The 19,238-nt window shown below is 34.8% G+C and overlaps 1 protein-coding gene across 4 annotated transcripts; it reads right to left on the reverse strand.

The window, feature by feature from the left end:
- Positions 1 to 426: 426 nt before the first annotated feature.
- On the reverse strand, positions 427 to 18,934 carry LOC122012462 (CBL-interacting protein kinase 24-like). 4 transcript variants are annotated; one of them, XM_042569007.1, is made up of 17 exons: positions 18,782 to 18,933; positions 18,673 to 18,709; positions 18,420 to 18,575; positions 18,130 to 18,353; positions 17,362 to 17,424; positions 17,178 to 17,249; positions 14,432 to 14,539; positions 14,281 to 14,355; positions 14,158 to 14,211; positions 8,995 to 9,120; positions 8,073 to 8,162; positions 5,554 to 5,676; positions 3,550 to 3,768; positions 3,238 to 3,354; positions 2,684 to 2,740; positions 2,519 to 2,593; positions 427 to 767 (listed from the first exon to the last, which is right to left on the reverse strand). In XM_042569007.1, the coding sequence occupies exons 4-17, from the start codon at positions 18,286 to 18,288 to the stop codon at positions 675 to 677; spliced, it is 1,431 nt and encodes a 476-aa protein (XP_042424941.1). In that variant the 5' UTR covers positions 18,289 to 18,353; positions 18,420 to 18,575; positions 18,673 to 18,709; positions 18,782 to 18,933; the 3' UTR covers positions 427 to 674. The 4 variants fall into 4 exon arrangements, with proteins under 4 accessions (XP_042424941.1, XP_042424943.1, XP_042424942.1 ...); XM_042569009.1 differs by having other exon boundaries at positions 18,509 to 18,575; positions 18,673 to 18,934; XM_042569008.1 differs by having other exon boundaries at positions 18,416 to 18,575; positions 18,673 to 18,934.
- Positions 18,935 to 19,238: the final 304 nt, after the last annotated feature.

Consider the following 19,238-nt stretch of genomic DNA (forward strand, 5'->3'; position numbering starts at 1 on the left):
CAATGAGAAGATAACTCTGGAACACTCGAGGGACAAGCCATTCCCACTTTTGAGCCATTCGCACTTTCGTGGAAAATTTTAAAGAACTGGATGACTGGATTAACCAAGACGCTGCATTAATAACTATGTGGTTAATTTTCCTCTTTCTGGTCAATTGAAATAATGATTCATAGAGATAATTGGTTCATCCTCTCCTCGGTAGAATCATTGTCATATCCGTAAAAGACTATTATGGAACATTTTGGGAAAGAACAAAAGGCAAAATGAAGTTTTTCACAGAAAAAAGGGAAAATTTGACAGTAAATTGATACCTGTCTGGCTGTCTCCAGATATCGGACCTTCAACAATAGGCCCCTTTCCCAACGATTTCTTCCGACTATTTGGTAACTAGATAAAACAAACATTATATCTACTTCACTCAGCAGAAACATGAATTAGATAACTATTACAGAAGCCTTCAAGACAACTAAATTTCTGAACTACAGTGTTCCTCGTTAATCTTGTCCACCTCATTTAGCACCAGCTACATAATCACACTGATACATTATGCGATACAACCTACAAGCTCTATTGGCTAATCATAAACAATACTGAGCCGTGAAGCGAGCAGTGGATAGACAGTTCCCAAGCAGAACTATTCTTCTGTACGGATTCATCTGTGTTTCAGGTTGATATCAAGAAGTCTTTGTTCTGAGAAGACCTGACTTAGCGTCTACTTTTGGCTTCCAGATAATACTCTCCAGCTTATTGCACATCGACTTGTAAAACTACAACAGAATTAATCATTATCTAAGGCTAGTGTTCCTAGAGCAGTACGATTCAAAGATTGCAAGCATAATCATATACGTTCACATTAGTAACCAATCATCCACAAGACATATTAATCATAGTTATCATTAATAGAAAATTATAACGTTAGACATTGATATCTGGAACTTTGTTGATCAAGCGTATTTCCAGTTAGAGAACATGTAAAATTTAGTAATCTAGCAAAAATAAAAACACCGGACTAAATCCGTTTACTAAGATAAAATCAAAAATACTTGAGCACGTCTATGGCACCAAGAGTTGGCAATAGGTTCCATAGTTAACTAAGTTAAATAGTTAAAAGATGAGGATAGGACAATACGACAAATCAAGTAGTTTATATGGTTAAGAGATCTAAATATTAGCAGTGAAAATAGTCTGACATAAAATTCAATTGAGAGAGAAACTTCATACAACCACCTAACAAATACAACTTGATGATGATGCAGTGAAGTGTGGTATTTCAAAAGGCAGTTCATAGAAGAATGTATTTAGTGGTTTATGTAACAAGCAAGGTATACATAATCACAAATAATGGACTAAGATTTTGTGCTCTAAAATTAGTGTAACGCCCAGAAAACATGTTGTTCCTTATCTACATGTGATAACTAAAAAGGTTTGAAACCACTATTACATGCATTGTCACTTTTACAGTTTACTATTTGTTTTTATCATGCAAGCCTTTATGACTTCCACCAAGCAGGATAACCTATCCCTATATAACAAAATCACTTAATCTCAATCCGCTAAGGGCTGGTCAAATCAAACTTGAATTGGTATAAATAATACTCAATTGTAGTAAAGTGATTACGCTCACAGGCACTCCTCAAGCTTGTCTCCAGGTTATGTGAAGGGAGGTAAATCACGTGGTCATCTTGTATCTGACCGGCTAGGGGATAAAAGGAGTTTTTTCCCAAGGGCATGTGCCCGCCGGAAATTGATCTCTACCTCATTGTAGGGTATGAATGATACTCAATTGTGCAAAGGCAAAACGCTCACCCTCAGCGCCCCCGCCAACCGGTCCCACGGCTAACACAGAAGAGGTAAATCAAGGAACTACATATAGTGAATGCATGGGAGGGTCTTTTGTATAAATGATACTCAAGAAGAATAATATGATGGTATATTCACTCCTTAATTTCACACTTAATGGTGCAGTTTTACTTATTTATTTTTTGTATTAGTGTATGGCTATATTTGCCCCACACCTGCATCACATACACCTTATAAATCCCTTATTTACCATCTTTGAAAAAGGGCATCTTCACAATACTAATGACAAAATAAACATATGGAAGAGGCTCCATACGAAGGTTGTTTTGAAACACTAGAAATCAGAAACAATCATATTTATGCTGTCTGTAATCTACCACTCTAACAAACAAACAAAAAAGAACAAAACACGCAATCAGACAATGACAATGGTTATTGATGGCAAACCTAACTGTACAAACCAAAATCCTGTCAATCTAAACAAAATGTCTCCTTAATCGTGACACTGTGTCAGCCTTTATTATTCATTGAAAACATTATTAAACAAGACATTAGCAGAAACATGATGGCACCGACTCCAAAATCTGAAACATAAAAAAAATGAGAAATTTGATATAAGCAATAAACATCATCTTCTCATTGAACCATGTGATTAGGAACCAGGTTGGTTTGTAAACAAATAGATTAACCATGTATTTCTTGAAAATAAATGTATAACCTTGTGATATTCTAGGGTATCACCAGCAACCTTCCGAACATCAACCATGAAAAGTGAAGGTGCCACTTCAAAGACCTACATTAATTACAAATGTGAGTAAAAAATATTGTTTTAGACTGAAAATTTTCATAATTGTCATGATTTTAAAAGATTAGATAAGAGTACCTCTAGCACAACAGCAAGCTGATGCATCTTATTTGAAGATAATCCTTCGAGCCTCATCTGTGAAATAATCAAATAGCCGAGGCAACAGTAATTATTTAATGAATAAGTTTTTCAATGATTAGGCGATCAATTGAAAACCACTTAAAATGCTAAATGATTTTTGTACATGCAATAATATAAAATTCTTGATAGTAGTGAAGAGATGAGGTGTAAATAAAAATGAAGGATCTTGTGAGGCAATAATTCTAAATCCTCATAAGGTATCTAAATCATGTCTCCCATATCAAGATGTACAACTCTTAAAATGGATTTGTTACTGTCTAATTTCCATAACAGCTGCTTTAATATATACAACCTGGGTCCTGAATCATGTTTACGAGCAAGCATATTTGAAAAACAACTTACATGCTCAGCACTGTTTTTTTCTCTTCTCCTTCAGTAGCTCATAAAGGTGAGGCTTACTTAACTTTATTTTGAAGCATATTACCACAATAACATGTTGAAAATCATGAAAAGATAGTGAACAGAAATGCCATTACAGTGGAACTATATACCTTAAAGTTTTGAGAATGGACCTTTAGACCAATAGATGCTGCTACAGCCTCTATTGTTGCTACAATGGTATTTGCTGGTTGGCGTGAAATGAACCGAGTTTGACGTTTCACATAATCCTGTAAAGAATGAAACAAAATGATGTTTACTGTTTTCTTGATTTAATCTCGGTATTACCACAAATCCATCAACTAAACATGATAAACAAATACTTAAGTGAAATAACCTATTAATATTTCAAATGTGACAATATAGGCCAAAACATTTGAAAGCAAGACCAGTTCAATAATTTTTGTGAAATATAAAGTTTATACCTGGCGTCTATCAAATAAAGCTGAAAGGTTCAACCCTTGAGATAAAGTTATCATCTCAAAGGCATTCATTATAAGAGGCCCAGTATCATTATCTCGCACTTGCTCAGTTACATATTGATCCTGTGGAAAAGAAAATCTAAACTGTTTCAGATGCCAAGCCATGGAGATTGGAGCTTTGTTGGTGTTATGGTGCATAAACACTGTTTGCACTATCAATATCTGCTAATTGTAAAAAAATATTATCAATTTTACCAGCTGGATTAAAACAAGAATCAAAAGTACTCAAAACGGTTATTTAAATTTAAAACAATAGGACACCGACAATGAAGATAGCAATGATGCTGTTGCAGGAATAACTGGAGCATAGTGTAGGATCGAAAAGAATTTAGATATCTCCACAATGACATGATATTGTCCACTTTGGGCCTAAGCCCTCATGGTTTTGCTCTTGGGCTCTACCCAAAAGGCCTCATGCCAATGGAGATATCTTTCTCTTATAAACCCATGATCTTTTCCATGTGTTTTCAATGTGGGACTATGTTTGCAACCTTGCAACCCCAACAATCCCCCCCTCAAACAAAGGACCATGGGCTTCCCACGTCCGATCCTCGACCCACCAGGTCTTCCTGCCCCTCGGTCTACCCGACCTACTAGGACTTCCTGCCCCTCGGTCCACCCGACCTACTAGGACTTCCTTGCCTAGCCGCAACTAGGACTTCCTGCCAGGTGTCTGGTCCTCTTGATCCGAACATAGGAGCCCCCACTTTCTTTGTTCGAGGTTAATATTGTACTCACATGGTTCAATCAGACCATAGCTCTTGTGCACAGTCGGCGGTTAAACCTTCTGGCAGTCCGGGCTCTGATACCAATTGTAGGATCGAAAAGAATTTAGATATCTCCACAATGACATGATATTGTCCACTTTGGGCCTAAGCCCTCATGGTTTTGCTCTTGGGCTCTACCCAAAAGGCCTCATGCCAATGGAGATATCTTTCTCTTATAAACCCATGATCTTTTCCATGTGTTTTCAATGTGGGACTATGTTTGCAACCTTGCAACCCCAACACATAGAAGGCTAGCCATAAGCATACTGGAAATAGAACTTCGTGGGTTCAAATCCCACTAAGGAAGATATGTAGGCAGGCGAATGATAAAATGCAAATCTGAATAAATTTACATTTTTTCCAATTCTTAATTTTTTCAATAACTTATACTTTTTTACTTCTTAAGAAATTCTAGAGGTTGGCTGGGTCAATGCCTAAGTTGGGCCATGGCCAAGAAGAGACTAGGTTGTGTTAAGCTGGACTAGGTCCAGATCAAGCTAGAACATCCCAAGCCAATGCCTAGCCCTGTCACAAACAGTTGACATGTCTGTCTGGTACATTAGTATATCTTGTGAGTTATAATGTATTGTTCCCATCATAATAAATATTTGGACACAATATCCATAATATTCTATACTTATATTAATCTTTCATTAAAAGCTTAAAAAGGTTTACCTTTGGGGGGACTATATATTATGGTTTATTCTGTTTCCCTTCATCACGTAGAGAATCAAAGAAGTGACCACAATAACACATTGCAGTGACAACTAAAACACAGTGGCTCTCACAATGAAAAGCGACCAGTGACATTCTTTGGATTGCCACTTTATTCGGCTGTCTCCTTGTTTTTCATTTTTTTTTAATGAATTTTCCTTTTAAATTTCTGGTACCTATTCAATAAGTATAAGTTCGACTAGTTGATTTCAAGAAGAATCAACAGACCTCTACCTAATCCGTGTAGAATTTTTTAGAGAATAAGTTTGATACTGGGCAAGTTTTGTAATTTAAGCATATTTTTGCTTGGACATCATTGTCTAAGTCCCGATTTCTCAGAAAAATCATAGCAGTTTTGGCTGATATAGACCCTACTAGGTGAATCCATATCATAATCAACTTTTATGTGAAATAGACAATGTGAAATTCAAAATGAAAGATAGAATCAGTCAGGCGGCATACACACCTCAATATCATTAAAAACAGCATCAATATCATCTAAATTGACTTCTTCCTCTATGCCCAGTCGAATGGGAATATAATTTCTTTGGAACCATCCATCGCTTCTAATACCTTCAATGCTAATTCGCTTCAATAAGAAAGCACAGGATGTTAGAAGAAAGACCAAAGCAAATAACATCAATTATGCTTAAACTCATGGCTTTAAACTTTTTAGAATCCAATTGGTGATGATTCTACCTGAAGCACATAAGAGAATGCTAGCTTTCATGTCGTAATTCAAGTAACCAGAACAAACTATACTAAGAGTGTAAGATGAAACATCATGATACTATTATCAGATTAGGCATCAACTTTTAAAGAAGAAACTTATCATTAATCTCATCATTTGTGCTTTACTATGGATAACACATTGAACTTGGGAGTTAAGGCCAACTAGCATGAGGGCCAATGAGAATTTTCTGAAAGTGCATAAAATATACCTGTGTGAAAATACTGATCATGATAACCAGAATGTGCTTACTAATGTCCCAAAGGCTTCATTTGTCTATAGTTAATGAACAACATTTTCTGCCAAACATTCTCTTTGAAACTCTACACCAATGTTGGAATCCTAGACTCCTCCTCTGCCTAACACAGAAACCGCTGGTCAACATGGCTCACCTCAACACCTCTTCTTCCACAGATTGCTAGTTTGGGATCTTGTTGTCGTTGGCAATTCTATTCTGACAGCTGGTATCATTTGGGACTTGAATCAGCCAATTCGGTTGATTCCTTCTAATTTCATCTATTCTTCCTGAAATCTACTCTAATTACTATTATTTTTTCAACATTTGAGATAATTTTGAATTGATCGAGAAATCAACTGCAATGAAATCGGTCATTGCTAATGGTGATCCAACTCAGTCAATCCGTATTGGGAGACCAAGTTTGCCAACTATGGTCTCAGCTGTGGGAAAATAAAAGGACCGCGACTTAATATAGTTGAAAGAGATTGACAACAAAGATTTCAGTGGTCATTATGATGAAAACTTGTTCGACAAGTTCCCTTCTTGAGAAGATAATAACTTCATAGAAAATTTGCAAATATAATCCATGATTAGTTAGCATATAATATGCGCTTCACTAGGTATACATGATAGATGAAAATTATTCTTTAAATGTATCGTCTATGTAAATTATGTGTGTCTGTAATAGAGTAGATGTAAGCTTAGACACTTGCATGCATATTATTAACTATTAATATATATAATTTATTCATTAAGAATCAGACATGAGATGGCATGTTGCATCTCATCTTAAGTGACAACCTGGATCTCCCTTGCAAATGCACTATAAAATAAACCTTCAAGAGAAGCTAAAGTAGATTATTGTACATCCTGAGATCTTTACTGGAATTAATTATGGTGTGACTAATAATTATATTTACAAAGCACATCTTAGTCACCTCATAGTCGACCAAAAATGCTAGAACTATAAAAATCACATGCTAATATCTTTTTTCTAAAACCGGAGATTACACCAACAATAGGTTCAAAAGTTAAAGTCTATACTGGAAAATGAAAAACATGCTAATGGGAATCTAGAAACAAAGATTAGGTAAACTAGGTCCATTCATTTTGTGAAAAATATCTTCTGAACAATACTTTTCAGTTCTTTTAGTGTTTGTCCCGCCAAACAATCATGGGCAATGGATAACGTTTTGCCAGTCATGAGGTATCATAAAGGAAAATGACTTCCACTTGAAAAGAGCGAGTCATTTCTCTTCCCTCAAACCCCCTCCACTACCTCTAGCCCTTAGTGAACCCCACATGAGTCTGTCAACTGGTCAACAGTTCTTGACCATCCCCACCTGCCCATCCACCAGTAATCTTCGATTGTCCCCATTTGCAAACCAACCAATAAACAATCTCCATCCCTACCAACTGATCAGCCAACAGCCACTGAACATTCTTGCCAGTCATGGAATGGAATTGAAGAGAAAGAGAAAGAGAAACCAAAGAAACATATTTTTGTTATATCATAGTCAAACAAGGGAAAATAATCATTTTTTTTGTAAAAGAATTCTTTGGAAAGTGTTTTACTCATCTAAATTATTTTCCACAAAACAAACTAGCCTTTTGTATCAAGTCTCAAGTGCCAACCATAGGGACAATGACTCAATGAGTCTTTGCTATTAACATCCTACATTTGCCAATGACAAACTGAATATGTTGATAAATGTGAAGAATTATCCGCTTACTGGTATAAGTGATTACGTGAATAGTGAATAGTACCACTTAATAGTATGAGTGATTAAGGGAATATTATCATGTTATAGATCTGAACATTGCAGTTATTGAGGCTGAGATAACACAGACTCAGTCTGAAACTCCATTGACAAGAACAGCTACAACCTTGTTCAGTAGACAAAATCCAAGTGGATTTTCTATTAAAACAAAATCAGAGAGCACAAAATGCAACCTTTACATTATTTCAGATGTTAAAATGCCAAATCACAGATGAGAGAGTTGTCTCCATACTCACAGTTTTGGGGTTTGGATCAAGTATTCGATGTATCAATGACTTAGCGCCTAAAGAGAAGTGTATTGGGCAAGTAAATTCTGCAGCCTTGATCTATATAACAACAAAAGAATTAGAAGACTCACCTTAGGTGTGTTCACCAAGACATTAAGTAGCATGATAATAGAAATACAAAGTGATAATTACATCAGACTATTGTATTAAATGTGATTGTAAAACACAACTAAATAAGTAATAGTATTTGGGGACAGAAACATAAAACCAATCTTCTCTTGTTATGTATTTAATCTATGAAAGAGATTATCTTCAAAAATGATCTACAAATTCCGCTTACTGAATTAAAAGATTAATCCAACATTTGCACTCCATGTTCTTAGTTCCAATTTGATCTGTATTCCCAGAAAATGTAGCCCAAAATGAAAGAGAACAACGTAGAAAGGTCAAACATATATAAAGATGATCTCTACCCACATCAAAGACGATTAGAAGAAATTATCTCTGTATGTATCAAACAACACAAATTTCATAATTTGCATCATATTTCCTATGTGAACCAAATAATATAAAAGTACATTAACAACCATTATTTTTTATGTCAAAATTTATCAAATTGAAAAAAAAACATGCATAATGGTTTTGAAGAAGCTAGACCTATACAATCTGCATACACTTTTTTTAAAAAAACATGCATATACAAAACAAAAATAAAATTTTTGAAGGATCAACAGTATAGGTTTCTTCATAAGGATCAAGTATATGACTTAACTAATTAAGACAATCAAAACAAAAATAAAAGGAAAAGAGGATAACCCACATCAATTTTAAAAAAAACACACACACAAAAGAAAGCTCACTAAGGATGAATATGTATCCTTTACCTTTTATAATATGAGAAGAAGCTAATTTAAAGAGATGTATCACTTACCATTTTATACAAAGTTGGGAGATCCACCTCATTAAATGGAAGATATCCAGCCATCAGGACAAATAGAATGACACCACATGACCATATATCAGCAGCAGAACCATCATAACCTTGATGACCAAGTACCTAAATGGGTGATTGCTTGATTAGGAATCACCAAACTAAAACTATAGTCTATGAACTTTATGCAAGATTGACAGACAATGCACTCCAGTGAGGAGGATTAGAGTGTTTTGATTCAAAAAAAATCAATCAGGATTAAACCAATAAGAAGCATCAATTCATTTTCTAAGTGAACCATAAAAAGTAACTTGAGAAATAAATCTAGAGACAAATTAGAAGTAGAAGCATTAGGCATTCTTTTGATTTTATCAAGATATCTTTGAAATTCTACCAACCGAACCAAGAAAAATTGTAGCATAATGTCATCTCATCATCAGTGATGATTGCCTCAAGGCCCTCAACTATTTAAGGCCAGCTAGATGGATCTAATCCCTTTATTGACCCCTATGACAAAGCTATGCATTAGTAATATCCAAATCAATTAAATTATTTCTAATTGATTAACTAAAGTTTCTAGCAATCTTGCACTACCCCTTAAATCTTAAACTGTAACTGATTCAGCTATTCTAAAATATATTGGTTGCCTTTGAACACCTCCATCTATCTCGACATAATTTCTTTAATCACTGAATTGCACCCAGATATTAATATCTTTATTTTATCCTTTCTAACATAGCAACACATCATCCTCATGTTCTCATCTTTGCTACCTTAATCTTTTATGTGTTGCTTCCTAATACTCCGACAATCTTACATATTCAGTATAGCAGGTCGTAGTATGGTCTCATAAAGATTTTCCTTTCAGCCAAAGGGACAAGCTACAAGTTTCTTTGCATTTTAACCATCCAACTTTTATCATGTTAATAATAACTTTATCAATATCTCCTTACTGAAGGATATATCCAAGATATTCAAAACTCCCATAGCATAATGCCCCTCTTAAAATTAGAATTATTCATAACAACTTTGAAAGAGATAAATATATGAAACAAAAAAAAGTCCTAACAAGCAAATGTGATCCCCATGAATGCAAGAGTTGAATATTATGTATCCTAAGACTAGCTTAAAAGTATTGCAATATATTTTTCTCCTGCTGAGATATCTAAAGTATCACCCCTCTGGGGTGGATCCAGGATTTAGGTTTTTTTTTTTTGTTTTTGGGGTGGGGGCATAATAAGTGATGAATACCATCAGATCAACTATGCACATTTATCTTTGGAGGGGCAAGAGTGGATTCCAGGAGAAGAATCGAAGGGTTTTAGCTTGCAAGGTGGACAATTTCTGCATTTCGTCTTATTCTTCTTCCTTGTTTGTTGATATCCATGCCTTCCATTTTTCTATTCAACAGTTATGTTGTGAAAAATATTTTAAAACTTTGTTTTGTGTTTCAGCGGCATTGATTGTGGTTTCGATTTGAGAAATAGAGAGAAAGAAAAAAAAAATCATGGCAAATTAGGGTAGATATAAGAGCATAAATATGCCGATTAGACTGGGAGAAAGTCTTGTGAATTTGAGGGAGTAAATCATGGGTTCCTCGCCTGATGCCGGAGATTTCTTTCTTCTTGATTTTTAAATCAAGAATAATTGTTGTTTCATGAATTATGCAAGTAGTCGTCATTCTGAAAGTTTATTTTTGTCATTGTGTCTCTTCCAATATGTCGGCACAAACAATACAACAACAACAACAACCAAGCATTTTCCCACTAGGTGGGGTCGGCTGTATGAATCCTTTTACGCCATTGAGCTCTATCTCCTATTATATCATCATCTATATTTAAATAAATTTTATCTTGTTTTATTGTTGCTAACCAAGTCTTTTTTGGTCTTCCTCTTCCTCGTTTTATATGCATGTTTATCATAGTTTCACATCGCCTAACTGGAGCATTTATTGGTCGTCTAAGTACATGTCCATACCATCTTAAACGTGTCTCTCTGAGTTTTTCCTCAATAGATGCAACTCCTACTTTCTCTCTAATGCTCTCATTTCTTATTTTGTCCATCCTCGTATGTCCACACATCCACCTTAACATCCTCATCTCTGCAACTCTCATCTTCTGCTCATGTGCTCGAGTCATAGCCCAACATTCAACTCCATATAACATAGCAGGTCTAACTGCGATTTTATAGAACTTACCTTTAAGTTTAAGAGGTACTTTACGGTCACATAAAACACTCGACGCTCCCCTCCATTTCACCCATTGTGCTTGTATTCTATGTAAGACATCTCTTTCAATCCCTCCATCATTTTAATGATCCTAAATATTTAAATCTCTCGGTTCCAGGCAACTCGTCCTCTCCTATCTTAACAATTATTTCATTACTTCTAATATTATTAAACTTAAATTCCATATATTCCGTCTTTAATCTACTAAGCTTAAAACCTTTCCCTTCTAGTGTTTCCCTCCAAGATTCTAGCTTAGCATTTACTCCTTCACGTGTCTCATCTACCAAAATAATATCATCTGCAAACAACATGCACCACGGTACTGTGTCTTGAATGTGTGCAGTGAGTTCATCCATAATTAATGTAAAAAGATAGGGACTTAGAGCTGATCCTTGATGTAACCCTATCTTTATTGGAAATGCTTCAGTTACTCCACCTGAAGTCTTTACTCTGGTCGTTACATTCTCATACATATCCTTAATTAGTTCAATATATGTTACACTAACACCTCTCTTTTCTAAAATTCTCCATATAATTTCTCTTGGCACTCTATCATATGTCTTTTCTAAGTCAATGAATACCATGTGTAGATCTTATTTTTGCTCCCGATATTTTTCAATTAATTGTCTAAGAAGATGTATAACTTCTATTGTCGACCTTCCAGGTATGAACCCAAATTGATTTTCTGTCACTATGGTCTCCTTCCTTAATCTTTTTTCTATTACTTTTTCCCAAAGTTTCATAGTATGACTCATTAGTTTAATACCCCTATAGTTTGCACAATTTTGTACGTCTCCCTTATTCTTATATAAGGGAACTAGAGTACTTATCCTCCATTGATCAGACATTTTTTTCGTTTTCAATATCATGTTAAATAATTTTGTAAGTCATTCAATACCTTGTTTCCCTAAGCACTTCCATACCTCTATCGGAATATCATCTGGTCCAACGACTTTTCCATTGTGCATCTCATTTAAAGTTTGTTTTACTTCTGAAGTTTGAATTCTACGATAAAAATTAAAATTTCTATGCTCATTTGACCTAATTAAATTACCTAAGTTAAGTTGGTCACCTAAACCTTCATTGAAAAGTTTATGAAAATACCTCTTCCACCGCTCTTTTATTTCTCCATCGCTTACTAATACCCTATTACATTCATCTTTAATACATTTTATTTGGCTAAGATCTCTTGTTTTTCTTTCTCTCACTTTAGCTATTCTATAGATGTCTTTTTCCCCTTCTTTTGTATCCAATTTTTGATATAACCGTTCAAAAGTTTTATTTTTTGCTTCACTCACTACTTTCTTAGCTTCTTTCTTGGCTATTGTATATTTTTTTAAATTTTCCTCGTTCTTACAAATATATAATTCCTTATAAGCTATTCGTTTTTCCTTCACTTTCTCTTGTACTTTCTCATTCCACCACCAAGATTCTTTACTTAGCGGTGCATGCCCCTTTGACTCACCGAGGACACTCTTAGCTACTATTTTCAACTTTGATATCATCTTATCCCATGTTGTATTAGAGTCATCGTATATTTCACCTAATGTTTGTACTTCTACCTTCTCTTTAAATATATGTTGTTTCCCATCCTTTAACTTCCATCCTTTAACATTGTTGGCACAAACAATGTTAAATTTATTTTTGTCATTGTGTCTCTTCCAATATGTCGGCACAAACAATGTTAAATTAACGAGTTATGGCTCTGAATCCTCCATTTGTATGCAACTGTGAAAATTTGTGTTAATTATTACTTTCTATGTTGATAAATCCTCCAATCGTTTGGCTGTTTTCCGAATTATTCCTAAAAATTAAAGAATTCTTAGATCTATCCTGACATAGAAATGATTCAAATCGATTGACATGATAAACAGATCTTATTGGTCAGTAATGTTTGCTGAAAATTTGATAATTTTCTAAAACTACATGGGTGAACATAAAATTTGGCATAAATACAGTTAATCACCCATTGAAACTTTCAAACCGTTTAATCATTGTAAATCCTCTTTAAGAAATTCTAATTTTTTAATTAAATAATTTATTTAATCCATAAGAAAAAGGGAAAAGAGAGAGAGAGAGAGAAAGGTCTCTTTCTTCTCCCTCTTACCCGTGTTAAGCCCTTACTTTTTCTTCTCCCTCTTCACTCTTCCCCTTTCCTCTCCCTCTCCTCCCTTTCTCGTCTTCTCACCGCCGAAGACTTAAGGCCGTATTTTGAATCTGGGGGGCCGTGGCCCCCCCGAGTCCTAGGGTAAATCCGCCCCTGCGACCCTTTGCACAAAAGCTTTATACCATACTATCTCTTTTATAGGCAATCTCATTGAAAATAAAAAATTAAAAAAAAACAATGTCCCCTCTAAAATCGAAATCTCCGGTGCAAGTTATCTCCAGGCTAGTTTAGACTCTTTTGCACTATAGCAGTTACATGATTTTGTACAGTCTAAAATTCATAATCTCTTATCTTCAATAATCAATAGTTGGTTGGTTACTTATATATACCAAGGACAACAAAGTTAACAAACCTATAAAAAGTGGTTCTTCAGCCAATTTAATTTTAGCATACCAACTGGCACTTGGTTAGTAAAACAGGGGATATAGCCCCAAACTTAAACTCGAGCTACTACATCTCGTATCTTGTGGAAGTTCACCTTGTTAAAAAAAGGGTGCCATATGATCAGACTTTGCTAGTACAAACAAATGAACGACAATAGTTACCAAATACGGAAGCTAGTACAATCAGCAAACAGATGATTGAGGTCAACTGCCAAATTTGAACGTTTAATCCTCAATTACTTAGGTTTTATCATCTACCAAGATCGACATCATCCACATTTGTTTGTTTCAATTGGAAACAATATACCATTTGCAAAATAGTATAACATGAACTGCCAAAAACACTAAGGGGGTTGAAATATATATATATATATATATATACATACTTCAGGGGCAACATAATTGGGAGTACCACAAGTTGTACGAAGAAGTCCAACACCCTGAAACAAAAATAAACCCACAAGTCAATGGAAAAGTTGCTTCAGACCTCAGAGGAAAGTCACACTTACTTTTTGGGGTAATGCACTCAGTCCAAAATCTGAGACTTTCAAGTTTCCTTGGTAGTCAAGGAGAAGATTTTCAGGCTAGATATTTCAAGACATCAAGGAAAGTCAAAATCATGGAAAGAATGTATAGGAAGAATACACAAGCATACCAGACCTTCAAATCCCTATGGTACACACCCTTGCTATGGCAGTAGTCTACTGCATCAATAAGCTGCTGAAAGTACCGTCTAGACTCATTCTCACTAAGTCTTCGTTGGTGTACCTAAAATATTCATATAAGTAGAGAGAAAATAAAGAAAGAAAATTTCAAATTCAGTATAAAAAAGCTCAGCAAAATCAAATAACAAGAGTGAGAGAGAGGGAGAGAAAGAGGAAAAGAATGTGAACAACTTACACCCAAAAAAATGTAAGAGAAAAACTAAAATAAACATTTGGATATATTTAAGTATAGACCAAGAAAAATACTAAAATATATGTGCACATGAGTACTACCAAATGGGTTTTATTAGGCACATGTAGCACATTTAGGCAAAACTTGCAGTTTCATTGCGTGCAAGAGCTTCAAACCTCAAATTGTTCTAGGATCAAACCAATGAGCTTTAATCACATATTTTCACTTAACTTGTTTACCATCTTTATAACAATTAAAAAGTTAACTGAATTAAAATACTAGAGTAACAAGTTGCAAAAAATATATATAATAAGCATCTCGACTAATGCTTATTTCTTCTTAATACCAAAACGAGTTGTGCATCAAATGAGATCATTAGCTCCTATAGCATCTTATTGAATTTAATCAATTTTCTAAGACCTATAACAAATAATATTTTGTGCTGGTATTAGAATCGATTTATCCACATGCCCATTGACTGCTAGAGTTTAACTTGTTTCACAATTGAAATTGGAACAACTACAAGTACAAACTATGTATATATCGTAATTCTTTTACTCTAGTGTCAATTCCCTTTGCTACTAGTGATGCTTCAATTGGTGTATCTCTTCTCCTCCCTTTTCTTTTTAATGTTATAGCTCCTTGTGACAAATAGATGGACTCAAAAGATAAATCATGAAAAGAGAATCTTAGTGTCTCAGTCGATATTGTGTGCTTCTCTTCCTCTCCACCCTTTTTTGTTTTATCTCCTCCTAATGATCGGAAAACAAAATTGAAGGATGGGTTATAAAAGTGAATATTATTGTTTCTGATTGATTTCATTGACAGTGGCTAAGACAAACTCTGTTTTGGTTGGTACGACCAAAACTATGTTGTTATCAGCAACACAATAATGAGAACCAAACTTGCTAAATGAAGGAAGATACACAAAATAATTGGAAATTCTAATAGGACAAGTGTTCATAAAATACAATAGATTCCATAAAAACCTTTTTTCTTGAAGAATCAAAATGGCACTCCTTTGATTAAAATATTAAAAGGTCATCTTTCTTTACCCTTTTGACTATAAGTGAGTTACATATTTTGGGAAAAAAGAATATTAAGGGTCCAAATCAAACCATATTTTTTTGTAAAAGTTGTTGTGCATTGTGAATGTTGGACTATGAAGTGAGCACGCGAGCGAGAGAACAAAGCCACAGAGACGAGGATGTTAAGGTACATGCGGACATAAGAGGAAGGAAGGGATAAAAAACAAGAACATTAGAAAGAAAATAGGAGTTCCAACTATTGAGAAAAAACTCCAAGACACACTTTTAAAATGGTATGTGCACGTGCTTAGGTGTCCAATTAATAACCTAGTTAGGCAATGTGAGACTCATAAATATGCCTAACTTATGGTAATACAAAATGTTAGTTCATAAATGCTAGTCGTCAAGGACATGAATTTACGTCTTTTGTAGATCTAATGATTTCTATGTATTAGTTGTGATAGTGGTTCGACATAATGACTTTTATTTCTATCAATTATATCACTTTATTGGGCACACATATGACTTCTCTAGGCCATGTTAGAGTCCCGTCATTGGCAATTTGTTAAAAGGGATTTACCCTGGTTGGGGCTATCATTCATTAATGGTAATTGGATAGATAAAAAGTTGAAGAGTTAGGAAAAAGGAAAAAAAAACAAAATTCATGAAAAGCAATACAAGTAAAAGTCTATAAGCAATAAAATGAAATATAGTTACTAATACTTGTAAGAAATTAAACATTTTTAGTAGAAAGATTTTAATATTGCCAACTTAAATACAAAAGGACCAAATTTTGATATGCTAGAAATTAAAGCATTAAATTATGTTGAATTATTTGCATGTTTATATGTATTAAACAGTTTGAAAAAACAGAAGATGATAACAATAACTGAGAGAATCATTAGAATTAAGTTGGGCATGCCTGTAAAACTTATTTAGAAATTGTGTAAAAAAATTCAATATGTATAGGTTGAAAGTACAATCTGGAATGTACTTTTAATAACATATCCATTTTCTATTCATTTCTATATGTAGTAATTGTAAGTTAATTTTTATCTAGCAATTCTTAGTTGTTGCATGCCACAATCAATTTAACTCATATGACATAAACTTCCCAAGAATTAGTTCATAGACTCTGATGCAACTATCTCCACTTTATACACATAAGGATATGAGTACTAGAGCACCTCTTAATCTCCTCCAGCTCATTAAAATCTAATTGGAAGAATATGAGACTGAATTACATGATCACCAAAAACAGACTTAATTAATATGCAGATTTGCTAATGCAACTAAAAACTCAAGCATACAGCCCTACAATCTAAACCAAGCTCTTCAACTTATATCTGTGCTGCTGTGCACAAAAGCAATACAAAAATACAGTAATAATAGAGTTTAATGTATAAGAAACTCAGCAACAATCATGACTCATTTTTAGTTATTGATATGCACATCTGATAAGAGCAAGTTAGATGTCTTACAATCTTATCAAATAATTCACCACCAGTGGCAAGTTCCAGGATGATGTATATCTTTGTTGAGCTGGCTAAAACCTGATAATCCCATTGAAGAAGCTGCTCTGAAGTTCTTTGTAAATATAAAAAGAAAAAAATGTATCGCAAGTGTTGAACACATGGATTTGAAAAGAAGCCATTTGGTACATACCTCATGTAGTTTTACTATGTTCGGGTGCCTCACAATCTTCATTATGGATATTTCTCTCTTTATCTGAACCAAACAAACAAAACACTCAATTAGGAAATAGGATTATAATAGATTCAGACTAAAGGAAGCAATTAAAAATTATTGTCATGATAGTATAACTACTATAGTTATGCACAACCTCTGAAATAAAAGAAATTGAAAACATTGAAGTTAACTAGTTTTTCCATGAGAAAATAAATTCTCCACTGGTAACTTAATGTATTATAAAAAATCATACGTGTCAACATGTAAAACAACAAAACAGGATGTCGTATAGTAAACATAATCAAACAAAACTTAAATAGAACTCGCAATTAAAGAATGATAAATTTTCTTAGTAGAGAATTTTAAGAAGAAAGTAAAACAAGAAAGAAGATATCCTTTTTGGAATAACTCGTCACCTTGCTATCCTTTTTGGAATGCTATATGGGCAGCAGTAAATTTGAAGTAGTTTTTATTCAATTTGGACATAGAACTTGCAATATATCCTCTAATCTGAACCAAAAGGTGAAAAAAAATGTGCTAATAGAGACATCTAACTGATGACTACGCACGAATACAGCTATTTTAGCTGATTATCCATTGAAAATATAGTTGTTATGCTTGAGATTCAACTAGCCAAACCTCAAGTTACTGAAGCCAATAAACACGGGTAACTCATAATGCGCAAAATTCCATTGCCTATGAAAAAAAAAATAAAGATTCTCCAAGTTACAAAAACCGTGAGACCTGATGGACCATCTTATGCTCGAGGATGGTATTCTTTGCAAGGACTTTGATGGCAACGCTCCCACTGGTCTCTGTATTGACAGCAACCTTAACCTTGGCGAAGGTCCCCTGTCCAATTGTTCCGCCGACATCATATTTGCCAACCTTCTTTAACCCCATTATTCCCTAAATTCGTTGTGAATTGGCTATGTGGACCTTCCCTCTTTCTGTCCTCCCTGGAGTGACTGGTCCCAAGAATAACCATAAATCTATGTACCAAATAAAAGGGAAGAATGCAAATGGATACCTACTGCCTCCAGATAAGGCGATGGCCGTGATTGTGCAGGAAAATGAGAAGAAACCGACTGAGATCAATTACAGCAAAGGGGAGCCAACCTACCGTCTTCCCCTTTCCAGCGCCCAACCCCAATGCCACGGTCGCCAACTCCCTCAGCTACTAACGCCCCCTGCGACGGAATTCGACAAAAAAATAAATAAATAAGCGATTGCAAAACTAGATGGAGATCTTGAGTCGAAAAATGCAAGCTAAACCCATCAACTTACCGAGAGGGAGAGGGAGAGGGCGAGGGCTCGTCAATCTCTGCACAGAAAAAAAAAACATGAACAGTTCGTATGGCTGCAAAAAACGACTTGGATCTCTTGAGCAAGCTACGCTTCGCTCGGCCTCAAGGCGATCGGAAACGTGGGAAGCGCCGAAGCGGAGCGAACGAGGAACGAAGGGACGAAACTTCTATTCCCCCGCTGAAACAGCTTCCCGTGTCGAATGAAACTGTCCTGGCCCGCACTCGAGGGCCCCGTTTACAGCGACAGATGAGCAGAGTCCCAGCAGTTAACCAAGTGCGACGGCTGGCCCATTTTTCTAAAATATATTGATTTTCAGAGGCTTCGTAGTTTTTAGTTTGTATTTGTGTGTTTTGATTTGTAAGATAACAAATTAATTTTTTTATGATTTTCTTTTTGACGAATCTATAAATTTCTGCTTCAAACTATGTGGCTCTAATCAAAAGCATGTTCTTTGTTTAAATAAAGCATGTTCTCTAGATCAAAAGAACCCACCCAACAAAGTTACTGCCTGGCACAGTTACGCTGGGTCGTTAACAGCAAAGTTA

This window comes from Zingiber officinale, chromosome 8A (assembly GCF_018446385.1).
Source record: "Zingiber officinale cultivar Zhangliang chromosome 8A, Zo_v1.1, whole genome shotgun sequence".
NCBI classification, from domain to species: domain Eukaryota; kingdom Viridiplantae; phylum Streptophyta; class Magnoliopsida; order Zingiberales; family Zingiberaceae; genus Zingiber; species Zingiber officinale.

Bases quoted from the DNA above. Each gene is read 5' to 3' on its own strand.
- LOC122012462 (XM_042569009.1), bottom strand. From the start codon at position 18,288: ATGGGGTTAAAGAAGGTTGGCAAATATGATGTCGGCGGAACAATTGGA. The intron at 17,425-18,129 runs GTCTCACGGTTT...TGTTTGGTTCAG, and splicing joins AGCATAAGATGGTCCATCAG to ATAAAGAGAGAAATATCCAT. The intron at 14,540-17,177 runs GTAAGACATCTA...TGAATATTTTAG, and splicing joins GTGAATTATTTGATAAGATT to GTACACCAACGAAGACTTAG.